General features: G+C 40.5%; 2 protein-coding genes across 3 annotated transcripts in view; both read right to left on the bottom strand.

Annotated features, from left to right (window-relative positions):
* The window catches only part of mtbp (MDM2 binding protein), a 31,670-nt gene extending 19,363 nt beyond the window's left edge, over positions 1-12,307 (bottom strand). For both annotated transcript variants that reach the window (XM_034227783.1, XM_034227784.1), the window contains exons 1-8: positions 12,137-12,307; positions 11,613-11,696; positions 11,428-11,501; positions 10,934-11,082; positions 10,738-10,796; positions 9,292-9,436; positions 8,649-8,763; positions 3,954-4,070 (exon numbers count right to left, since the gene is read on the bottom strand). In XM_034227783.1, coding sequence (XP_034083674.1) covers positions 3,954-4,070; positions 8,649-8,763; positions 9,292-9,436; positions 10,738-10,796; positions 10,934-11,082; positions 11,428-11,501; positions 11,613-11,696; positions 12,137-12,203 — 810 coding nt within the window. In that variant the 5' untranslated portion in view covers positions 12,204-12,307. The remainder of the gene's footprint in view (positions 1-3,953; positions 4,071-8,648; positions 8,764-9,291; positions 9,437-10,737; positions 10,797-10,933; positions 11,083-11,427; positions 11,502-11,612; positions 11,697-12,136) is intronic.
* A 552-nt stretch (positions 12,308-12,859) lies between these two features.
* LOC117553730 (zinc finger protein ZFAT-like) lies at positions 12,860-26,185 on the bottom strand. Its single transcript, XM_034227782.1, is given in 32 exon segments — positions 12,860-13,309; positions 13,387-13,484; positions 13,591-13,678; positions 14,076-14,090; positions 14,092-14,183; positions 15,058-15,196; positions 15,329-15,417; positions 15,512-15,685; positions 17,868-17,987; positions 18,385-18,466; positions 19,026-19,258; positions 19,391-19,517; positions 20,043-20,296; positions 20,299-20,407; positions 20,409-20,714; positions 20,716-20,884; positions 21,668-21,816; positions 21,985-22,053; positions 22,055-22,077; positions 22,265-22,413; positions 22,758-22,836; positions 23,030-23,097; positions 23,290-23,351; positions 23,353-23,381; positions 23,479-23,524; positions 23,526-23,602; positions 23,724-23,760; positions 23,762-23,838; positions 24,053-24,187; positions 24,377-24,544; positions 24,881-25,039; positions 26,002-26,185. Coding segments are annotated over 32 exon segments (3,642 nt in total). The 5' UTR covers positions 26,021-26,185; the 3' UTR covers positions 12,860-13,108.
* Positions 26,186-26,438: the final 253 nt, after the last annotated feature.

The raw sequence follows: 26,438 nt of genomic DNA, 5'->3' as shown, positions 1-26,438 counted from the left end.
CTTGACCTAACATCGGCACCTCAGTTGTTTCCCCGACTCAGACTGCAAGGAATCTGGGTGTGACCCTAGATAACAACCTGTCCTTCACTGCAAACATCGCTGCTACAACCCGTTGCTGCAGATACACGCTTTACAACATCAGGAAGATACGTCCCCACCTGACCCAGAAAGCGACTCAGGTTCTGGTCCAGGCTCTCGTCATCTCACGCCTAGACTACTGCAACTCCCTCCTGGCTGGTCTACCTGCATGTGCCATCCGACCTCTGCAGCTCATCCAGAATGCAGCGGCTCGTCTGGTCTTCAACCTTCCTAAATTTTCCCACACCACTCCGCTCCTCCGCTCCCTTCACTGGCTTCCGGTAACTGCTAGAATCCACTTCAAGACACTGGTACTTGCTTACCATGCTGCGAATGGATCTGGCCCTTCCTACATCCAGGACATGGTTAAACCGTACACCCCAGCGCGTGCACTACGCTCTGCATCAGCCAAACGACTCGCTGCACCCTCGCTGCGAGGGGGACCCAAGTTCCCATCGGCGAAAACACGTGGGTTTGCTGTCCTGGCTCCAGGATGGTGGAATGAGCTCCCCATTGACATCAGGACGGCAGATAGCTTGCACATCTTCCGGCGCAAACTGAAAACTCATCTCTTTCGACTCCACTTCGAGCGATAGAACTATTAACGAAGCACTTTTATACTAATAAAGGGCTGGCTTATCTAAAGCCAGTTGAGTAGCACTTGAAATGTTTTTGCTCTATGAAACCTGATGTACTTATATGATTCTGTTTTCTTCAAGTTTGTATTTTGTTGGTCGAACGCACTTATTGTAAGTCGCTTTGGATAAAAGCGTCAGCTAAATGCAATGTAATGTAATGCTCCTGACAGTGAGGACGCCTAATCGTTTTTATGTGAGCATAGTTTAGATTTTACAGTCAGTTATCCCGGCAGAGTGGAGATGTGATAGTTTTGTTGTCCTCAGAGGTTTTTTGTTGTTGTTGTGTGCCAAGACAATCACCACCATCTGCTTCTCTTTACACTGATCTGATGAGATAACACACACCCTGGCTCAATCTCCATAGACTTGTAAATAAGCAGCATGCAAAAACACACACACCTTATATGTGGCACTCTGTTGTGGATAATGAGCACACACAACAAGATAGACTCAAACTATCTGTGGGCAGACACAAACTCAGAAAGCAGACATTGCTTATAATTCACATTATTACTCCTGTCTAATAATTCATTCTTTAGCCTTTACTACATATTTTTAACCAATCATATGTAATGCTAATGATATTAGCATTACATATGATTGGTATAGACTGCATATCATAAGTTCTTTGACATAGCTTCTGTTTTATTGTTTTGGATATTAATTTAAATAAGAAAATACATTACAGCCTATAGTATACCAACTATCCCAAAGACCTTGTCTCACACACACACACACACACACACACACACACACAGCACACACACACACACACACACACACACACACACACACACACCACACACACACACACACACACACACACACACACACACACACACACACACACACACACACACACACACACACACACACATCTTACTTCCTACAACAGTTAGCTGAGGGTTACAGCACATCTGCTCCAAAAAAAACGACAGTACGATCAGTTTTATAAAGTTCAATACCACAAAAAAAACACCAAAACAACAGCAAACCCAAAGAGTCAAAGGACATGGTCATTGCAGATACAGGCACCACAGACTAGGGCTGAACGATTAATCGATTTTAAATTGAAATCGCGATTTGAAATGATGCGATTATGAAATGATGCGATTATGAAATCGCAAAGCCTGCGATTTCTTTTTACATTTTTCTTTTTCTTATCGTGTGTCAGTCATCCACACCAATCAGAAGTGCTGTGCTCCACATGTACCAGCCATTGTTAACCAATCAGAAGTGGCCCATGATAGAAGGTGATAGACAGATTGATCTGATCCAATCACCTGCCAAGTGTTTTTGAAAGTGCCTGCCCTTTCCAAATGGCTTCCAATGGAGCTTTAGATGGTTTGGTGAAACCAACCATCTGAGTCAGGTTAGTAATGCTCCATCACATGTTTCTATTACAGGGTGAATCTTAAACTGAAGCTCGACTTTAAAGCAACCCAACGGAAGTTTCATGTATGTTTAGTTCTTTCACTCGTAGCTCGGGCTGCGGGGGTGCTAGAGACAGTAGCATGTTGATGCGACCTTCCTAGCCGGAGATATGGTCGCATTTTACAATAAACTTCCGTTGGGTCGCTTAAAAACAAATATCGCAAATCGAATCGTAATCGCAATATTTGTCAGACAAATCGCAATTAGATTTTTTTCCCAAAATCGTGCAGCCCTACCACAGACACCCTTTAATGGGTCATAAGTGATTATTGAGAGCCATTATTTTTGTTATGATTGTATCTGTATGTATTTCCATCATAGAGCCACATGTGTAAATTCGGCCAGCAAGAAATCAGATACATGAAACTGATCAGCCAGTCATCAGTCATGGCTTATCAGCTGACAACTGCCTGGTTTCGACTGGTGGCCGATAGATTTGTGCATCTCTAAAGTCTGGTGAAAGATGGATGGACTTAAGATGAGGGAAAATATGGGAAGCGACGTGACTGCAGTTGACAGATGAACCTCTGTTAAACCCTTGGGCATTGGCTTTCCGTGAAGAGATGATGAATCTATATTAAAATACTGGTTTGTGGCTACGAGGTCATCATGGGCCTTCAGATTAAATTCTGAATGTTTGACTGATGGTCCTTCATTCACAGGTTCCTATATTTGATTAAAGGGCAACCAGGAAGTGACCCTTGGGAACTCATCTCCTTCCAGCTACCAGAAATCATTAGGAGCCGGGACTCTGTGCAGCTCATTCAACTCTTTAGCTTGGGGGTAAGATGTGGCTTGAACAAGGGTTAAGAGTGCAGTTCTCCTCTAAATGTAAATTCATTCATTAGCTACTCAACATCCTGTCAATCAAAACCTTCACTAAAGTTTGTAGGAACACGGACACACAGTCATAACATCATCATTGTCATCTTTTGAGCTGTAGAGATTAACAATCTCAAACACATTGTATTGCTCTAAATAAGATTTCCTCACTGACAACACTTGGATGGAGGGCCGGGCCGACTGCTTGCTACTTTGAGACAACTGCTGGCACATAGGAGAACAAAGCTTTGTCACAGAGGAAGAAGCAAGAAATAATGAGGCACACAATTGGACTTTTGAAACCACAATGCAGTTGTCTGACAATTAAACCCGATCATTCTGCTCCCTGAGGTGTTTGGAAATGTTAAATGAGATGCAGCTTTGTCCAGACCTTTGGATCACTGCCCACGTCTCCAATTTGTGTAGCTATTCACATAGATCTGTTGTTGTTCACACCGAGTGGGAGAAACATTCAACCTTAAAAAAGCAATACTTTGTAGGATTGGAGTGGAGATATCTTCTTGTTAAGAACACCCATGAAAAATAACAAAGAAGAAAGGTGCCAAATGTGGATGAGATGGAAAATGTTAAAAAAGTGACCTCATGGCATGAAACAAGTGGCAGGATGTATCGTGTATGCACAATCCAAACCAAAAGGGGACCCACACTTAGCAACAATAATAACATCTTCCATGTTGCTTTGATCAATGCAGGTTGGGTGGTTCTGTCTCTTGCTACTGATTGGTTGAGGCAAAACAGAACAAAATACACCCCCGTGAAACAAGGGGAAATTCACTCGGATATTCAGGCCAGCTATCACACATACTTGAGCATTAGAGGATGGCAACAGTCTGATTCAAGTGTGAACTGTTTCCCAAAGTAAGCATTTCATGAGCTTAGGGTTCAATTAAACATCAGGAAAGCTTAAGGCTGGAAAATAAAGGTGTGAGGGGTGGTGGTGACGGGGGGGTTAGGACTCACCTCAGACTGCAGTTTGTGGTCTGTAGTGGTGTCGGGAGCTTGCAGGAGATTGGTCCCTGATTTGTGTTGCGATGGAGAGCGAAGAGAAAAGCCATCGAAACGGAGCTCTGACACATACTGAGGCAAACACACAGAGGGGAAAAAGGTCATATAGTGGACATTCTTCTTTTTCATTTGACTTTGATAAATGATGTTACAGTCTGTCATGCGTGTTCTGAAATGTATTACACACACACACACCACACACACACACACACACACACACACACACACACACACACACACACACACACACACACACACACACACACACACACACACACACACACACACACACACACACACACACACACACACACACACACACACACACACACACACACCACACACACACACACACACCACACACACACACACACACACACACACACACACACACACACACACACACACACACACACACACACACACACACACACACACACACACACACAGACACACGACACACACACACACACACACACACATCTTTGTAATTCTTTTTTAACATTATTCAGACTCAGCTCGTCTTAACTTAAGCTTCTTTTAAATTTTGATAAAAACCAGATGTAATGCTCTTTTCTAAAGCTAAAAAGACACCAGAGCCTGTTTTAGATATTGTAACTATGCAAGGAATAAAACTTGAAGTTGTTGCCTGTTATAAATACCTAGGTATCTGGCTTGATGATTGTCTCACTTTTAAACTTCATGTCAATAACCTGCTTAAAAAGCTGAGGGTTTAGGCTAGGTTTCTTCTACAGGAATAAGTCCCTGTTTCTCCGCATTGAGGGCCAGGAAAAGGCTAGTCACTGTGACCTTTTACCTGTGCTGGACTATGGTGATTTGATGTATATGAATGCACCTGCCATTGCCTGGTCAAGTTAGATGCTGCGTATCACAGTGCACTGAGATTTGTGACAAACTTGTAAAGCATTAACTCATCACTGTACCCTGTATGCAAGGGCTGGTTTGCTTTCACTAACTGTACGGAGGCTCAGTCCCTGGTACATTTTTATATACAAAGCCATGTTAGGGAAACTTCCATCTTATATCTGCTCCCTGATCTCACGGAAAATTGAAAGTGGCTACTGCCTGAGATCGAATGCTGTGGTTTTATTAAATGTGCCAACTGCTAGGACTGTCTTAGGGAAGACAGCTTTTAGATGCGCAGCTCCTCTGTCTTGGAATAGTCTTCAAATTAAATGGAAACTGAACAATCTGGTGCCACTAAATGTTTTTAAAGCTCGGTTGGATGCTACTCAATCGGAAGCTATTGGTACCTGTTTATGTGGATAATTATGTAAATGATGCTGTATGATGTCCTTTTGTTGTTCTATTTATGTTTGTAGGTTTCATGTGGAACTACTTGAGCAGGTCTCCCTTGAAAAAGAGATCAATGATCTCAATGGGATTTATCTGTCTAAATAAAGGTTTGAAATGAAATGAAAGTGGCGGTGGTTGTTCTCAGACAGGCATTTCTTCCTTTGGGATTTTGTTCTTTGTTCCACGGCTCTCCAACTGTGAAGTTTTCACTGACTGACTGCCAGAGCCCACTTTCATCTGAAGGCAGTAACTTAGTAAAGGTCACTTTTGTGAAGGAAAAGCTACATGCTGCCCTCAGCATACTCAAAGCTCGAAGATGAAAAGAGAAAACTTATTCTCAAGCATGCAATAGTGTCGCCAGTTGGCCCTAACTTTACTTAAAATGTAACGTTTAGAACTTGCTCTTCTGCTCCCGAATAGCCGAAAAAATATGAATTCTGTTTTAAACAATTTCAGGGTATAAAACAAAAACAGCAATTGATTTAAATATGATATCATTACATTTTGGAAGCGTTATGTGAGACAAAGAGTCAGAAATAATCAACTTAATATCAAACAAACCTTTTGTCATATGTGTCCTTTGCCTCAGAAATACATACTTTTTTGAGCCTCTTGAACTTTATTTCCATGACAAAATATCAAGGGAAAGTCCACAGTGAAACAGATTGCTGATTCTCTCCGGAGAAACTTGGAGGAATAGCACAAAATTGGCCAATTCTGTCCAGAGGCAGAAAACGACTGCAGCAGCAAGAGTTTCAGCCTAATGAGAAAAAAAAATCTCCAAAGTTGCAACTAAAAAAAATGCTATCAACTCACCTCAACCTATTCACGTTGACACTAAAGGGCAGGGTGTAAAACTACTTGCAGGAATATAGGAAATAAAGAACAATTCATGGCGAAAATGGCGTGGAAACCAGAATATATTAACAAAACCTTTTTTAAACATCACTTTCCAAAACAAGATTAAGGAGCATGGCTGCAAGAAATTGTTTCCCATTCAGCCTCAAGAGCAACACTGAGGTGTTCCAGGTGATCTTGATTTTTTTGCAGAGCATTAGAAGTGATAATCCATCCTCGTTCCATCAGCAGTGAAACCGTTACTGCCCCTTCACACCACATACTTCTATTTCTCTACTTCATTTTATTAATTACAATTATTATTTTGAAAAGGTTCACAGCCTGTCTGTTGGTGCTAAAGCCAAGTCCAGTACACCTGACTCTGAGCTAGGTCGAGTCAGAGTGAAGTCAGTACATGGTATTGTGTCGGCTCTGACAGGAAAAGACCAGCCAGGTATTGCCATTTCCCATTGCTGCACTATATCAAATGCACCCTATAGGACTCATCATTGCAAACTGTATAGCCTAACTGGATGGTCCTTACTTAGTATGCGTAGGATGCAGCATTGGTTTTTATTAATGTATAAAGCCATTTTAGGTAAGCTTCCACTGTACATATGTGCCAGATTTGCTCCAGTTTGTGACTCTTACAACCTCAGATCCAGTGCCTGGATACGGTTCCAGGTTCCTGCTGTGCGGACTGAGGCTGGGAAAAGGAGTCTTTTTTATTGTGGTCCTTGGTCTTGGAATGACCTTCAATCACGCCTCAAACTGACGGCACTTGTCTCAATACCATGTTTTAAGTTGAAGTTGTCTGAGGTCCTTACCACCAGCTGCTCTTGCATTAATAAGTAGTGTACCTTTCTTACTGTCCTAATGTGCACAATGTAGTGACTGCTTTTTCGTCTTTTGTTTTCTTAGTTATGTTCTCTGTATTTTATATGTTTGTGTTATGTGTAACGTTGCTGCCTTCTTGGCCAGGTCAGCATTGCAAATGAGATTCTATCTCAATGCTTTTATCTGGTTAAATAAAATAAAAATGACCCCTCCATGACCTCTAGATTCATTCAGCAGCAAAGAAAGCCTTATCTCACAAAGAGTCAAACATTCTAGAATTTCTAAAAGAAAAGGTGTGAAAATGCACCCGAGTCACTTCATGTGAAATAGATAAAGGAACTCACACTGAGGTATGAATCAGGTCTCCAAGATTATCTCTGGTACAAAAGGTTCTTAAGGAAACGCTGATTTTTCCACCGCCTCTCGCTGAGCCCCGCTAGCTACGGAGAATTCTGCTCATAATAAAAAGCCCCGAGCAAAGAAGCAGGTAAGTTCAAAAGGACAACGCTTTTTCTCATGCACTCGACAACAACAAACACACACACACACACACACACACACACACACACACACACACACACACACACACACACACACACACACACACACACACACACACACACACACACACACACACACACACACACACACACACACACACACACACACACACACACACACACACACACACACACACACACACACACACACACACACACACACACACACACACACACACACACACACACACACACACACACACTGTTGAAGAGATAACAACAGAGTCAACAGCTAGGACCTCACATGCACTTTTCCCTTTTACTGCTGCTTTCAAATGATCGATTGTACCTACTGTACTACATAAGTACACATATACAAAGACTCTCACAGTAATCTCGCATTTATTTTATTTTGCAGGCAAAAGCGCTGTCACCCACATACATTTGACTAAAAGTCTTAACCTTGTTATTCATGACCAGTAGCTTCATTATGCTGCTTAGTCATGCACAAACAAATGTATTCTTCCTCTCTCTGATAAGCCGATCTCTTTGGCCGCCCCAGAGTCCTGTGTCACCTGTCTCTTTAAAAAAAATGAATACTGCTGCACAATGTAGGTTGAACTGAGTTAATGTTTTCTCTAGTTCTATCTTTCTACATTAAAAGGACCCCTATTATACTGTTTTTCATCAATATATTAAAGGTCTCAGTTATATACAAAACATGGCTCCAAATACCAAACAAATCATGCATTGCAGCATCCCATAATCCCCTCTGTTTCAGCCCCGTTTCAAAAGTGCCTATTCTCTGTCTGTTACTTTAGATGAAAATAAGGAGCCCCTCCCCACACCCCTCTGAGAGATGTTTGGTTAAAAAGAACACAATGGTGCTCTAGGAGGAGATTCAGGTGATAAGGTAACCTTGGTTGGTGATTGGCTAATGGTTACACAAGCCAAAAAGCAAATATTTTTTCCTGAAACTTTCAGAATCTCTTTCCACAGAGGGGACACATGTTTATGTATAAAACACATGAAAAAGTGGATTTTGCATAATAAGTCCTCTTTAAGTCAAAAAGACAAGACTAAATAATGCAAAAAAAGAAATGTGTCCCCTGGATGTCCCTTCACATGCTCACTTCATTTCTTGAACTACGGTCCTTACCTTCTTCTCTCTGATAACCAGGCCCCCCCTCCACAGCTCTCTGTGGTCCAAACAGCTGTGCAGGGCAGCGGGCTCCACCAGAGCAGCACTCAGGTAGGACGCTGCTTTCTGCCACCTGAAAAAATAAAATAAAACAATCACTCAATGATGAGCACAGGGGAACTCATGGGATTTTTATTTACGATTCCAGTAATTAATGGAAAAATAGTCCTGACAAATCTCCACTTAAGCACATACATCGACAAGATATAATTAATAATTGTTGAAGGTATTTTGCCATTAAATAAAGGGAGTATAAATGTTTCTTAGTTTATTCAGGCGTTAGTCCTACTGTAATTGACACCTGCTCATCGTTACTCTTCTATCGCCCCCTAGTGGTGAACTGGGAGCAAAAATAATAATATCTGCAAATTCGCATAACACTGCTGCATTTTCTGCCATTTTTGCAACCCTCATCAAGTTATTATTTTTGGCAAACCACCATTAACTTATAGTTGACAACCAAACCGAGTCAATGTAAATGTATCCTGTTAATACAATGACGTTAGTAAGGTTCCTGTGTGTGGGATCGTTTCAATGTGTTTTCATCATATTCTTTGTGCTCTGAAAAAATGTAAGGCTTGAGTATTTCTCGTCTCCTCACCCCGTGGTGTGCTGTGTGACAACAGTGATCTTAGCAGCGTGCCAGCAGGACATGTGTTTGAGGGCTCCCAGCAGGGGCAGCAGGCCTTTGACAGGAGGGGCCTGCTCTGTAGAGCCCAGCACCAGCACATCCAGCAGGGCTTTACCTGGGGGGGGGGGACATGAGACAAACCACAGAGGAATACATTAAATATGTACTGTCTTTTCTTTGTCTCAGATTCAACAAGGGCTGATAAGTTATCATTTTTCTTTGTTTCTATTCATTTTTATAATAAAAGGAATATACACACAAAGGACAACGCAGAGAGCCCGACAAAGATTTCTCACATCTGACATACAGATGTGAGACAGCTCATAGACAGTGGCTCAATGACTTTGACATTAGGTTATTAGTTATGTGATTAATCAAATGTAGCCAAATTCTCAACACTTTCTCCTTCTCTGATTCAAAGATTCAAGATTCAAAGGTTTTAATGTCCTATGCACATAAGCTAGTGTAAAAAAGGCAATGAAAATCTTATGACCCGAGCTCCTCCAACGATGCAACATATATAATAAAATACAAATAGTGCAAGATGTCTATATACACATATATAATATGATATATACAAGAACAGAATGTAACATTTAATTAATTATCTGACAAAATGCACCAGTTTTTTTCCAGGAGTTATTTGTTTTCTAGCTCTAAGCAGTAGCTGTCAGGCTAAAACATATTGAAAGGGAGATAGCCTGAGGCTCATACCCGGTCCCTGGATCGACACCATGCCAGTAGTGACTCCAGCTTCTTTGGGCAGCTACAAATGAAAGGTTACTGTTCCTGAACTCCTGCAAAGATGGTGTGCTAAGAAATGCTCTTTAAGAAATTAACAGAGCAGAAATGTGAAGAAGTAATGATGTACCCAGCAGTTAGCACCTATTATTAGAGAGAATAGGGTAGCACCTTTTCTACTGATTTTCAAAACCTAATTGCTTGAAATTGGAATTGATCCCTATAACACAGCTGAGTAATTTGTCTTCGTTAAAACGTTTTTAATTCCATGTTATAGGCAACTTTTGCAAACAAAACACTTTCATTTTTAGATATTGCTTTGTGCAAGAAACTAACTTCTTGCACTGTTGGCACCTCGGTAAACTAAACATTTGTTGTTCTCCTCATTAAAGAAAAATAAAGAGAAACTATCTAGCCCTGCTCTTCATCACAACAACCAAAATCATCCGACAAGTTGTGAGAGAAAGCATTTTGGATTCAACCTCTTAGATGAGGAGAGTGTTCCTTTTAATTCATTGAATAAAAGTAATGTTCATGTATTTGTATTATTCCAACTACACACTCAACAGTATCGACTGAGCCCAAAGTTACAATTGTTACTATTGTATTATATGACTCAACTCATAGCGGCTAAGAAAGGTGTAGTATTTAAAGAAAGTGAGTGCTCAGCAGTACCTGGAGGTGGAAGCTTGTCTGTCAGGAGATGCAGTCCTTCAGCAGCCTCTTCCAACAGCCTGCTCAATAAAGATCAGATCAGAAAAGAACTTGCAATCCAACAGGACAAAAGTAACAACTGGAGCTTGAATCATTGAGACACATGAACATAGGATATCATATCATAAAGAAGAGGAAGGTTGTATCTGTCTCTCACTCTGCTGGTGACGGCTGGTCGGCTTTTTGGTCTGATGCCTCCTGATTTCTCAGAGAGCTGAGACATGACTCCACAGCAGAAAGCTTCTCCTCTTCACTGTCCGTTTTCTGATGGCCTGTCCCCAGCTCTTCCCAGTCTGAGCTGCAAAACTACAAAACAGGCGAGTCAGAAGGTTACATTGGATGTTTTATATGGCTGACACATAACCTTCCAAGACAGGAGCACTCCATATGATTATGACCATGAAATTACTACAAAAGGTATCATGTTTAGCACTCACTCATATCATGAGCCATGTAAAGTTTGAAAACTGATTGAATTATCATGAACAGCCTTTTTTTTTTTTAACAATTGATACTTTACTTATCTTTTCACAAGCAATTACTGCATCACACATTGAAGAAAGGCTATGCCACATAGGCATTTGTGTCCAGTTCCTTTCAACATGAACCATGTTTAAGGTCAAATTGTTTTACATTTTCCACATGTCTCACCTGCGTAACTCCTTGGTAAGCCTGCACAGCAAAGTGCCATCTCTGAACTGATGGGCTGCCACTGAGAGAACAAGCTGGGAAGTGTACAGAGGAAATACAGAAGTGAGGAACGTTGTGAAATAACATATCTTATGTCTGGAGGTCACACAGGGTGAAAGAGGCCCAAAGTGCTCAATTTACTTTACCTGGAAATACAGAGACTCCTCTGACTGAGTCCTGGGTTGAGATGTCCACAAGTTGGTCATATATCTGTTTCACTGACTCCAGACCTGTGAACAATGACAGTTCAGGGTGTATCACAAGCAAACTGCTGCTAAATTGCAGGTTAAAATAAGCAAGTTGTTGCACCTCCTGTTAACCCATTGTCAAAATCTAAGAAAACTGCACTGTATGCAGGTAACATATTTCCTCCTTCAATTTCTTGTCAGTTACCAACTTTTAAGACTTAAATTACGTCACACATTGTCCTTTCTTCTGTAAACAGTAGACTGTTTTACTGTGTAGCTTAAATGTTTAACACCATAAGCCAGAAAGTGACTCAACTTTCTTGAAACAAGCAGTTAAAAATGTAGCCTTGATATTTACAGATACTATATTTTGTTAACTCATGTGTGGTTGTTGATAAAGGTGTCTACATGTATTGGAACACTTTTCAAGCCACTGGCTAACTCAACTTAGTTGCAGCTTAGACGATATCAAAGTAACTTACATGTATTCTCCTCTGCCAGCTCTTCGTCAGTTTGCCCAAAGCATACAATCAAAACGTACCGGTCCATGTCGTGTAAGCATCAGTATTTTCACTAATAATGTTAGCTTGTATTAAAATATGGTTCAATTGTGAACAACAGCCTTTCGCGCACTGTCAAATTTGCAAATTTCCCACCGCTTCTTCTTCTTCTGTAACATATACAAAGTACAGGATGTTGACACCAGACGCGCCATTGACACCTACTGGACTGAGACTGAACAACACCATGATCCAGAACAGACGGGTGAACACATCGAAATCGTTGCAATCATTTCAGTTCATTCACTCTACATCGAAACCCACAATTAAATAAACTGTGAATTCTAAATGCTCTCTTGGCTGCAATACAATATGAAAATGGCATTCATAGGTCAATAAGAAAAATCTCGTTTATATGAAAATTGACTGAATTACAGAGTTCACATACTGTCTAAATAATGCATTTTGTACTTAGTTTCTGGTGTAAGATTTTTTTTGACGTTTTACAGTTCGTGGTGTTCATAACAAATCATTCATAAATGGCAATTTGTATATTCTTTTTTATTACTACTTTACTAACATTTCAATCATTTCTGAATATTTTAGAGCAATAACTGAACTTATGCTAGAACTCATGAATGTTATACGTTGGAATTTTGTTTTGTATTTTAAGGAAATAAAATCAACCAGGAGCATTGAGCAGTGCAAGACAGGCTTTTTATTTAAATATACTTTGTAAATACAAAATATGTCACATAATATTACAAACAATTATTGTACTTATAGTTTTCATTTGTACAAATAAAACTGAAATGATCTTAATCATGATAAAAATCCATATTGTATTTGCTTACTGGTACATTTTCTGTAACTTCCCTTTTCCAAAGGGATCTACTGATGCTCACTGATCCCCACAACACTGATGGATCAACAGATGATGAAATGTTAGCATCCCTAGTTGATTTCTACAGTGTGTTCCTGGACGTAGACGATGTAGTGGTGAGTGTTTTCTCCCTGAGTGAGGACTGTCAGAGCCTCCAGGCCATTTGCGTCCTCTACCACCATCACCTGGTCTCCTGTTAGACCCCCATCTGCATTCACCACCATCAGCTGGTTTATGCAGTCCCCCACTTCCTGCTCATCATTCACCTGCAACTTCAGACAAAGCTCGACATCAACATTTTGCTGTAAACACTCGTGATTTCCTGAGTATGTGATGAGATGTTGTTTACCTGTTGTACGACGGTAACAGTGCCTGGTGCCATGGCGACCATGGAGGTGACGGCGTCGTGAGTCTCAGAACTGTATTCAGTGATCTGCTGGATATTAACTAAACATAGAAGACACACATTTATTGTGACGTGTCACAAATTTCATATGAAAGCATGTCGGCTGGTTTGTGTCTACTGTCTGTTTATCACTGTTGCTGTGGTTACCGTTGTCATGTAGGGATTCTTCAGGTACTTCTGTCAGCTGCTCTTCATCCTCCACAGACACATACTGAGCCTCCACTGTCTCCCCAACCTGAATATTCATAGAAAAGGCAGGGATTGCATTTATCTGAAAATACTGACATTGATGAATAAATAAACTAAATTCTAACATGATTGAGCTGGCATGTTTTTAGTTTTTTTCCCGCTCCTCACATTTTGGGACAGAAACAAGACTAATAGCTTTTGTGTTGTTGAAATATTTCATACAATAAGTGAAAACTATGACCCAAGGGTGGCGCTAAAGAGAAAAATCAGAGCGCACCCATGTCAATATAGAATAACCTCCGGAAGGCGTTTAATGTATGTCCAAAATTGCAATAATCATTCCAATGTGACAGACCTGCGGTGAGACGATCATAGCCAATCCTCAGAGCAAAGTTAAAAAACAGTTTCAATGTATCTATTCTGTGTAAGGGAACACTGTTTACCTCCCAGGTGCCTTCCCACCACTTTCAGCCTGTGTTTGCTCTTCAGGTGTCGATTCAGCTCCCACTTGGTGCCATAAACAAATTCACATTCAGGACACTTCATACCCCCTACACACACACACACACACACACACACACACACACACACACACACACACACACACCACACACACACACACACACACACACACACACACACACACACACACACACCACATCACACCCACACACACCACACACACACACACAACACACCACACACACACACACCACACACCACACACACACACCACACACACACACACACACACAACAACACACACACGACACACACCCTACACACGCCACCACACAAACATCACACACACACACACCGAACACACACACACACACCACACAGCACAATCACACACACACACACACACACACCCACACACACACACACACACCCACACACACACACACACACACACACACACACACACACACACACCCACACACACACACACACACATCCACAACACACACACACACAGCACACACACACACACACACACACACACACACACACACACACACACACACACACACACACACACACAACGACTACACACACACACACACACACCACACACACACACATCGACACACACACATCAAACACACACACACACACACACACACACACACACACACACACACACACACACACACACACACACACACACACACACACACACCACACACACACACACCACACACACTTTTAGGTTATGCTGAACAAGCATTTTGTTTTGTACTGCTGCAGGAATTAAGTAATATTTAATGATTTTTTCTCCTGGCACAAAATAGATTCTCGCTCCTGAGAGTCTTCACCACAACACTTTTGTCTTTACTCAGTACAAGTGTCCTACTTTGGCAAAATGTGACTATAAACAACATGAAAAGTGTCGACAGGGCAGAATGAGAGCAGAGTTCTGACCTTGCTGTTTCAGAGCATCGGGGTTAGGCAGTCCAGGTCCGGCATTCTGATATTTCTGATCCGGGTGTTTTATCTTGTAGTGTCGCTTCAGGGGACCCGCAATGTTACAGGAGTAGTGGCAGTGTGCACAGCGAAATGGCTACAAAGATAGAAGAAAACCAGATATGACGTGATTAAAAAAATATAAATTTGACTTTTCTAAACATCTTCTCAATCCTTTTATCAAAACAAGAACATGACATCTGGAGTGATGCTTGTGTGTTATTCCAACCTTAAACTCAGCGTGTTGCTCCATGTGTCTGAGCAAGGACGGGTTGGAGGCCGAGGTGAAGTCGCACTCTGAACATTGAAAACGCTTCCCTGAATTAACATAAAAAATGATTCTCCTTTTATCAATCATCGCTTTTCACTTTCTAAAAAATCCTGTTCCAATGAATAGACAAATAATATGTACCTTCATTGGTGTGGCTCAGTCTGTGGCTTTTGAGCGTGACTTTAGATTTGAACTTTTTCCCGCACAGATCACAGAGGTGACGTTTCTCTGTGTTGTGTCGGTTCATGTGAGTCTTCAGGTTACTCCTGCTGCGGCCCGCATAGTCACACACACCGCACACATAAGGCTTCACACCTACACACCAGAACAAAAGAATAACCACATGAGACAACAACAATATTCCAAAAACAGGACTTTTATAGAGTCAAGGGGATATAAAAGTGTTAAAATCAAGATGGTATTTGATGAGGTGTTACAGATGCACTCTGTTCAATGTTGGTCCTTGAAGTAATATTGCTCTAAATAAGACAGAACGTTTTTTAATTAAAAATGTTGTTTATGAGTGCATTTACATTATATGTAGTTTATTAGAATAACATAACAATTAGCAACATATATTTACAGACAAAGACTACATTTGTGACTGGATTGTTAGTGTTGCTTATGGGCAAGTTTTCCTTAGTGGGACATGCAAAATCTCAAGGACGGTGGGAGAAAGTGTGAAGAAAACCAAGTCAGATAAAAGTGCTGAATAACATAGTGAGCATATGCATTGCAAGGTGTTTTTTGATTAACTGGCTCTGCTCACTGAGACCTTCATCAACACCTGTGCTGGATTTATGTCTGCCAACATCCTCAGCCTGGGATGTAACTTCAAGGTAGCGAGATCATTGAGGTAGGCAAGTGTTTAAAGAGGTAGGTAAAGAGACAAAGAGGCTGATATGAACAATTCACTTCCTCAAAGCAAAACATTGGACATCACAGCTAATTAAGACATGGTTTAAGTATCAAATAACTTCAGCTAAGCAACCACATAGTCATTAGGCATTGGTACTCATTAGGTTCCGAGATAAATATAACATTTAAGATATTTAACATAAGGCCTAGCAAAAGAGTTGTTTTTTAACAAACTATCCTTGGAAGGAAAAACAGTCCTCAAAACTGAAAAAAAGAATGTCTTATCATTTTAAGGGTAACTTCTGCCAATTGTTATTTTCAGCATTGTTCATTTTCCTCTATGAAATGTTGTCAACAGCATACAAGTAGAACATTTAGTTTGTTAGAGTTTCTATTTGTATATAATGTCAGCAGTGTGTATTTGTCTAGTCCAGGGGTGGGGAACCTTTTTCCTCTCAAGGGCCATTTCAATTTTTACAATATCCTCAGAGGGCCGTACAAATTATTGACCTCTGCTTAAAAATACTAAAATCACAGCCCATTCACTTCATGCTGTGCAAAGAAAAAGCAACCTCTTAATCCAGATATCTTACCATGATGATGCATGCACGTGCACGGTGTGGCGTGACCACCCAAACAGAAAGATATGGACACAAGATGTGTGCAAATGTATTTAGTTTCCTATCCATGTGAACATGATTTAAGTGGTGGGGACCTAACCTCCTCTAGGGGGGTCCGGGGGGCATGCTCCCCCGGGAAGATTTGTTTTTAAATGTTGAAGTTAAAAGCATCAATCTGGTGCACTTTGAGAGCACATTAGTAGATCTATGGATACATCTCTCAGCACCCAGATGAAACAGAACTTTCTTTATGAATATTTTACAAATCACTCTCCTTTCAAACTGTATTCTTTTTTATTAATAACAACTTTTTTTTACTGTCATATAGTATTTTATACCTGTTTACTTTATTCTCTTATTTTTGTATAACTATAATGATCATATAAAGATGTGCCTTTACCTCATGGTTGGAGAAAAAGCTTCTTATATTCGTTAGCATAGCTAGCTAACCAGATGCTAATAACAACAAAGTTATTGACTGTATGATCAGTATGACAGATGAGCAGATCGCCACTGGGCTTTCAACTAAAGACACAGACATGCAGAAACTGCGGCATGTGTACGGCTCCTTATGGGTACTGCAATTTCTGAAGTGCTGGAGTGGCGTTCTGGTGCTCTCCGTAAGAACTGCACTCCTGTCAGACGAGACATATACCACGTGATGACACGATAGGCTCATGTTGTGTTCAGCAACAACATGACCTTGGCCAGGAAAAACAGGCACTCGCTTGTTTAATTTTTTTGCGGTCTAGATTTCTTACTTTTTTTCTTTTTTGCGTGTGTTTATAAATTACCTCGAGGGCCATACCAAATTGTCTCGCGGGCCGTATACGGCCCGGAGGCCGGAGGTTCCCCACCCCTGTTCTAGTCCATCCTCCTGGAGGGCAGCCAGGAGGAAAGAACCAGATGGAAGAAGCTCACTTCACACATTAATCATGCAGTGAAACACTTTGCATGTGTTTCTCCATCCTTGTGCAGTGTGTGTGTTTGCCTGGTTTAAAGGTAAAGGAATATCGCACCTTGATGGGCCCAGATGTGCCGCTGGAAGTCACTGCTGTTCTTTAGGAAGTAGGATTCACAGTAGGGGCACTTCTCTGCGCGCTGCACCATCAGTCCTTTACCCTGCACAGGCAGTGCATCTGTACAACACATCAACACACAAAATGAAAAAGCAACCTCGGAAATGTTAATAAACTTGGTTATGTGAGTTCATATTTATTTCAGTTAGGTGCTATTAAGTGCAGGGCAGAATCAGCAAACTAACCCTCAAACTGAATAAACCCTCTGAGCCCTACAACCCACTGTGGATTTGAAACACATGTTGTTGTTTTTATTAAATCTACAAAATTGCATGATTTGTCATCGAGAATTAGAAATCAGAGATTCAAAATATCAGATGGCTGTTGAATGAATCATATGAGTCGAATGCTTTAGGTTGAAAGCGACAGGTTTGAAAATGAACGCCTTTAAGAGAAAAATGTTTTAACATGTTTTGTGTCTATATCTGTAGATATACTGTATTTGTGTGTTCTTTACCGGGGTGGGATGTTTTGATGTGGTGCTTCAGTCTGTGCTCTGGATAGCTGTTGTGGCAGACGGGACATGCTGCACTCTTTCCCTGAAATGAACAGCAAGAGAAAAACATGACAAACCCCACCAAGATAAATCAATCGTCAATGTCTGCATCCTTCACAGAAGTAATCGGTAATACACTGTGTGCCCAATTATTAGAAAAGTTGTATTTTTGAGGATTAATTTGATTATTGAACCACTACAGTGCTTTCGGTCAATCCAAAATATGAATAAACCTCAAACCTGAATATTAAAAAAAATTCAAGTGAGGTTTAGGCTCTCCTAGGAGAAAACATATGTGTGCAGATATTGGGCCCATTGTGCATGAGACAAAAGAGTTGCTTAATAATGATGCACCCTGATATAGGGTGTTGATCTCCTTAGGCCACACCTTCCCTCATTACACAAATACACATAACCTAATATGCTTAAATCTAATATGCATTCAAGCTTATACAGCTTGGAGTTATATGCATAACAACTATGATATGGTCAAAATACGCATCTACCATTGTGCACACAGTGAACACTTAAGGTTTTACCCATGATTAAAGCTTCAGATTCCGATATTAACTTTTGTATCCAGTATAGTGAAGGCTTGCTACCTGTTCCTGGTGGGTCCTCAAATGGGCCTGGAGTTTGTATTTGTCAGGTGTGGTGTATTTACAGCCGGGGTTGGAACAGGGCAGCAGCACGCCGCTGTGCTTCTGGATCTGGTGCCGCTTCAAAGAGCTTTTGGTGATGGACGAATAGCTGCACTTTGAACAGTAATGCGAGTGCTCCTTGGTGTGTGTGCGCACATGAATGTTATAGTGGACTTTGAACCAGAACAGTTTACCTATGCAGCAAAAAAAAGAAACTATCAAACACTCAAGCCACATAGAGGAAAAGCTAAGTAATAGATAATAATATACTATATTGTGAAATGAAACTAATTAAATAACAGGATAAAACAAAACCAGCTTCTCACCACAGTATTGACATTCCAGGTCCCCATACATTTTCCTGAGCCGTTGGAAAGACTCCATATTGAGCCGAGTCTTCGGAAGAGATGAGAACACCTGCTCGAATGCATTCGGATGGAAAACCTCCGACACCTGCCGACAGAGGACAAAGATTACAACTCAGACTGCCAGGAGCGAAGCTGCTAGCTCAGGAGTGGATGGGAAGACCTAGTAGAATTCCTCTAAGATAAGTAAATATTTCAGACGCATTAAATAATTGACATATGCTTTAAATTCAATAACAAATTATAAGACTACATCATACTACCTTTTGAGTGTTAACATTGTCTGTGAACACCCTATACAGATTTGTAAAAAGCCTTGTAATGTTAAAGATCATAAAGGCACTAGAGATGGATTCCTTAGTGATGTCATTTCCATCGACAAAACAATTAATCAGGAGCTATTTCGATATTTGATAAATCATCAAATGATATTTAGGTCAAACATACCATAATTCTCTTGTCTGGCCTTCTCAAATACTAACTTCTTTGTCTAAACATTATATTAAATGTAATATCTTTGAGTCTGGATTTTTGGACAAATAAGGCAAAATGATTCATTATGAAAATAAGTGTTATGTGCTAGCTGACATTATTGTACTTGTATTTATTTTACCCTTTCTGAAAGTGGAGTTAGTTCATCTCCCCCTGCGGCCGGTGATGACACAGTTGTGTGTGTGTTCTCCTCAGCTGAGTGTGAGTTTTCTTGCGTACTTTCCTTTAAGAGAGGGGTGTTCGGTGAGCACGCCTCCTCAGTGTTGTCCTGTGATGTCTGCCCAGCTGTTTCTTCATCCTGTCTGTCAATGGGAGTTGTAGTTTCTGAAGAAATGTCTGAATGAAGCTGTTCTTTGGAACTTTGCTGTGCATTTATTTTCTTTCCGTACCCTGCACTTCTTCTGTGGTTTCACTCTGAGATTTATCTTCTTCTTCCTCTTTCTCTTGCTCCACATCTATGCTCGCTGCTACTTTTGGCTGCCCCCCCTTCGCCATCTCCCAACTCCTCCTCTCCTACACCATTTCCTCTACTCTCATCTCTTGTGCCCTCATCTTCCCCCTCCTGCTCGATCCTTAGCCCTTCCTTCTCTACATCGTCCTGCTCCTCCTCCCCCCACATGCCTGCCCCAGGCTGTATCAGGTAGTAGCTGTTGTTGATGCAGTCGGTGAAGGCCTGTCCCTGGTCCAGCTCCAGGTGGGACTCTTTCAGGTGACTCTTCAGTCTCTGGGAGCTGACAAACTTCCCATCGCACACGCAGCACACATATAGGAAGAGGTGTTTCCTGACATGAGCGTGCGAGGTTGGCCATCTTGGTTGCAGCGTGGTCACAGAGGAGGCAGGCAAAGGGACGCTGGGGTCCGTGGACCAACAGGTGGCGCTCTCGCTCCAGTTGGTTCTTAAAGCGTCGGTTACAGGTGGGACAGTGGTAGAGGAGCTGCCTGAGGCCCTGACGGGTCTTCAACCTGGACCACATGAACAGAATTAGAAGGGCAGGTGTGACAGAAAGGAACAAACAAATATTCCATTCCTTACACACTTAATGTATATATAATGTGGGGAAAACACTGAATGTACTCTTACTTTCCAATATCAGAGTAGCACATGATAACAAAGGCCCTACGTAGCTGGTGTACGTAACAGGATGTATGATTACCTAGAAGATCGTCAGGACACACTGTTTTAGGAATACGATAGCTATGTGACAACGATTAACATGATGATTCAGCCTCTATGGAGATAGACATATGACAAGCATGATGATTTCTGACGTGGGCCTTAGCTTATCTAAACCAAACATTGAATACTGCTTTGAACCGGTATTCCTGCATCTTGTGACTGTGTAACACCCTCTCTTGTATATAAGCATGTGAAGGACACTGTTCTGGGAACTAGTTGTACCAAATGCTCTGTATGTGATGACTACTTCCATTCTTGCAAGGATTATAAATACATGTATCCTGATATTGAAGCTCAAGCCGGTGACGAGTGATATTTTTCTAACATATAATATCCTGCTTTTTATTTTGTTACTGTAAATTCAACATGTATATTTTCTACTTTTGTAATGCTATTTTATTTCTATTTGAGATGTTTACATTTTGGATTGTTTATTTCTAGTGTTTTAATTTCTCTAACATACAATGCCTTGTCTTTTTATGCTGCTGCAACGCAAACATTTCACAAATTGGGATCAATAAAGTACTTCTTATCTTATTCTTAAATAATGTAGATGTTTTAAATCAAACCTGAGTATTTGGTAGCTCTGGTAGACCGCAGCATCATTCAGGTTGTGTCGTTTCTCCATGTGTTTCAGCAAGTTCTTCAAATCTGAGTATTTTTTCTCACAAAAGCTGCAGTGCTGCTTCACCTTCAAATGGACCCGCTCTATGTGCACCTGCATTAACGGAAACACAGAATCACTGCTGCGCCCAGAATAACAATTGATGTGGGTGTTGAAATGAGTATTGTCTCAAAGCTGTTGTGTTAATAATAATAATTATACTCTGGATATAACACTTTGCTACTAATATTATCAATATCTGTAATAGAGTTGGTACAGCACCTTGAGGTGTCCTGGGCTCAGGCAGTTGAAAGGACAGTGCTGACAGCTGAACTTCTCTCCTGTGTGCTTCCCTCAGGTGAACATTCAGGTTGGCTTGAAAGAGAAAAGAAGGTGGGAAGGTAGTCAACTTTTACAGGAATTTACAGTGGCTGCAGGTTTCACGATTTTGTTATTTAAAGTCTTACAGCAATTTCGTTTTGTTTGTTTGTATATATATATAAAAAATACTTTTGTAACCCTCTTTAATGATGAATCAATAAGGACACTGACACTGATCTACCTTTGATGGCCGATGCGTAGTCACAGTGAGGACACTGGAATGGTTTCTCCTGGGTGTGTGTCCTCAGGTGGGCGACCAGTGAGTGTCTGAACTTAAAGATTTTGTTACAGAACTCACAGGCAAAGATCTTCAGCTGGCTCTGAAGTAGACTGGGAGAGAAATTACAAGGAAATTAAATTAAATTAAGGAAATTACATTTACAACTTGACGTATAGTTTGCAGTTATTATCATGGCAGTGAATTTGTTGTTGTTGAAACAAATAGACAACATCCTTTGTGGCTCTAGGCTGCACAGATAAGCAAATGACCAATACAGAAAGAGAATACTCTTAACTCTTCAAATGAACGGATAGACAAGGCAAGCATTTTGTTAGATAGTCAGATCATTCACATTAGTATGTAGCTTGTATTTTACACAGGATTCCCCAAAGCTAAGATGACAATAATATAAAATCATTGTTAATACATTCATTAAACAGTATGCATACAGTACTTGGTTGCATCTTGCTTGATAGAATATTCCTGGAAGCCTCTGCTCGGTGCTGTTGTTGTGGAGGTCGGGTTAGAACTAGAGTAAAAGGAGGGAGGTAAGGGGTACATTAAAGGTCAGACTGCTTCAAGCACCAAACAACAGGAGCTTAAAAACATTATTTATAACAACATGTTTCCGTGAGATTTTCTATACCAAGCTTACTAACAATGTGTCTTTATAACCATCAATCATGCAATTGTAGGGGACATGGACATTCTCCATCACACTACCTTGGCTCCGGTCTGTTTTAGGGTTACCCTCACAGGAAGGGGCTTCACTTGCAAGATCTTGTGGTCTGACCCTGGAAGAATAAATAAAAGACAACAAAAACACACTTTAACATGTAAGACTGATTTTTTTTTTTTTTTAAATAACCTTCTACAGAAACACAACCCTGAGACACTTGTACACCAAGAGTGTGACACTGTTAAGAGTTTATAAATAAATCTATCCTACGTAAATTAAATCCAGACTGCCAGGCTACATACTTTACAGTTTTGGTGAGTTTACCTGAGGTTGAGCTTGGATTGCCAGATAATATGCTTCCACTGAATTTGTCCTCTACTGGAACCATTTTAGAAACACCTGTTGAGTTAAAAGGTAACAAGTCTTTCTTATAAATATTTCTGATAAAGCAGTCCAGTCAGTCTTTAGTCAAAATGTTTATGACTTTATGACAAACCTGGAAGTGTTTTATCTTCAGTCAGAACAACGCTGATGACAGACTTCCTTGTTTCCTGTTGCTAGGCCTCCTTCTTTGGAGGGGCGGCTTCGGTTATTTCTTGGGGATCTGAGGCTGCCCGTGTCTACAAGCAGAGAAAAAGAGGGGGTTAGGCCGCTCATCTTTTACAAATCCTCATAATTAGCAATTAGTGTCCATCCTAGGAATAATCATTTAAAGAAACCATGTTCTGAACTTAAACTCGCCTTTTTCTCTCACAAGTCCTGCCCTTGCTGGATTTTTTTTGCGTTTGGTTTGGATCTACTCCAACAGAATCCAAACTCCCAGAACTCTCAGCTCCCGCTCCACCAGAGACGCTCCCTAAAATGTATTGGGTCTGTTAAGCATAATCACCTGAATCACCAAGTACAATTCATGTATGTAAATTGTATTATTCTGTTCCTTTACCAAACATCTGTAGTTAACACATTTAATCATCTATCCCAATAATAGATTATCCCAAACATGCTTGCTGTGGTCACTTTGAAAAACTCCAAAATGTACTTTTTAATTGCTGATTTATTTAACTCCTCACTTTTCTCCTCTTCGTCCTCCTCCTGCTCCTCCTCCTCATCCCTCAGGCAGATGTGTTTGAGGATCTGTCGTCTGTTGCTGAATGAGCGGTGGCAGTCTTTACATTCAAGCCCTAGTGCACCGTTATGTCTTTCACCTTAGAAAAAAAGAAGTTAAAATGTTAATGGTGGAAAACAGTTTGTGTAGTATATTTTCAAAAATCTCTAATTGAAACCATATACTTGAAACAATTAAAGGTCATACTAATCTTCTATCATGCATAGGGTACTTCTTGTCTTTGTATGAACAAAGTACTATGGGATACATATCAATTGAACAAGACTACCTTGTAATGAGCTACATTGTTTGTCTCCCTTCTCCTTAATCCCTTCTTCTTGTCTTTGAACATCATCCTTCAGAGAACTGGAGGAGTCCGCCTTGTCCTCTGTCAAATCTGTGCGCGTCTTCTTTGTAGAGCCTTTTGGTCGTCCTCGTTTTCTCTTTACTGGGCTCTCTGTGAGCCGACAAAACAGCAGAAGAAATAAGAAGACAACACCTTTATTTATTTGTCAATGAACTGATTCCACGAAAGGATTGCAGAAACAACAAGACATTTTTGTACTTGTATTTAAGTACATCTCCATCCATATCTTTTTTTTCTGTGGTCTGATATACTGTAATAGATAATGCCTTGTGACATAGAACTGCATTGTAATCCCCCTAAACAAAGTCAAATTCATTCAAAAATGACTAAACAAAGTAATAATTCTTTTGAAATATTATGTGCATAGTTTTTGTTTTTTTAAATCATTTTGGAATGGTTATTCTAGCAATGATATGCTAATCTGACCTGCTGGTGTCTCCACAGTCTCTCCTATAAGGGGCTGCAGGGAAACGATGATGTCATCAGGGGCTTCCTGCTGTGGGTGCAGCTGGGAGCAATGGGCCAGCAGCTGAGAGCGACTGGGAGAGAAGATGTTGCACAGCCGACACATAAACACAGAACCAGCTGTGGAGAACAGGAAAGAAGGCTAATGTCAATGCCTGCTCTCAACAATAAAGCAAATGTTGTTATTTTTGAGTGATTGTACCCCATTTCCTCATTCTGATACCCCCAAGACTAAACCCTTCAACCAACTGCGATATCTATCAAGAACTTGTTTTGTTTTTTGCTTGACAGTGCATAACATCTAATATACAAACACACAAAAAAGGAACATTGCTTCAGTCCATCTTTATCTTTATTTGTTAAGGTGTTACATTCTGCTAATTAGTTTTTGCAGATGCTTATATTTACATTTTGTCATTTTCTTGTGTTTAATTGTAGGCCTAATGTCTATATTGTACATGTAACAGAAGTTAAAAGGAGAGAGAACATCAAGAAAATGGGAGGGAATGTGAATTAAATGATAGGGAAGGCTAATGGAGGATGTCATTTATATACAGCACAGGTTATTTCAGAATTGTTAGGACATGTCAGCTTTAATAGAAAGTAGCATCTGATCTGACAGACACATCGACATGAATAACGTTAGGCAATTACTGTGTCCATCCACAGATGACGATACCGTGAGCGTGTTAATATTACAACTTGAATATAGTAATATGTATTTGATTATTGTTAAATTGATGATTAACAATTGAATTTTTTTTTAAAATGAAAATATGAGCTTTACGTCCTTCTTTTTTAGATAAAGGTCGAACATCAATCTTTGTCCACACAGTTTGGTGCTGTCTCAAAACTTTCAATATAATAATATAACGGTGACAGATTCAGGGTTGACGACAGTCAACAGTTTATGCCGTCAGTCATGACAGCTGCCGAGAATGACAGTAGAGTCGACGTGTCGACTTTATCACAAAAAAGCCTGATAATAATGAAAAAATTAATATTGTTTATTTTGATTTGGCCCAAACTAACATGAATACCCGACAAACATATTCGAGTTGAAGCTAGCCAAAAGTTCTTACCTGCTTTTTGTCCATCCATTTCATCAGCGATTCAACAACAAAACAATACTAATTTATCGATGGTGTTACGGGCATATTCAGCTAAATACCATCACTGAATTTACATTTTAGAGCCTTATATGATACAACGCACATAGACATTTCTGACGAATCTGCCACACAAGTCCTTCCAACCAGCGGAAGTGCTCTGTTGTGACGCTAGAGCTGGCAGAGCAGCGCCCCCTGTGGCGGGGGACTGAACTGCGGCTAGGGAGGGGACTGCAGCAAATTAGGAGTTCAGTTTTCCTCAAAGAAACACATTTTGGCCATGGGTTAAAACGTATATGTATATTATATGTTGCCAATTGTGCCATTAGGCTTCAACACTGTTGACATAGACTTGTGTATGCTTACTTCAAGTTGTGTTAATAACACAGTGTGTCTGCTATAGAGTAATT

This window comes from Gymnodraco acuticeps, unplaced genomic scaffold (genome assembly GCF_902827175.1).
Source record: "Gymnodraco acuticeps unplaced genomic scaffold, fGymAcu1.1, whole genome shotgun sequence".
Lineage (NCBI taxonomy): Eukaryota > Metazoa > Chordata > Actinopteri > Perciformes > Bathydraconidae > Gymnodraco > Gymnodraco acuticeps.
The sequence above is the reverse complement of the archived record's forward strand: the minus strand, read 5'-3'. Positions and strand labels throughout refer to the sequence as shown.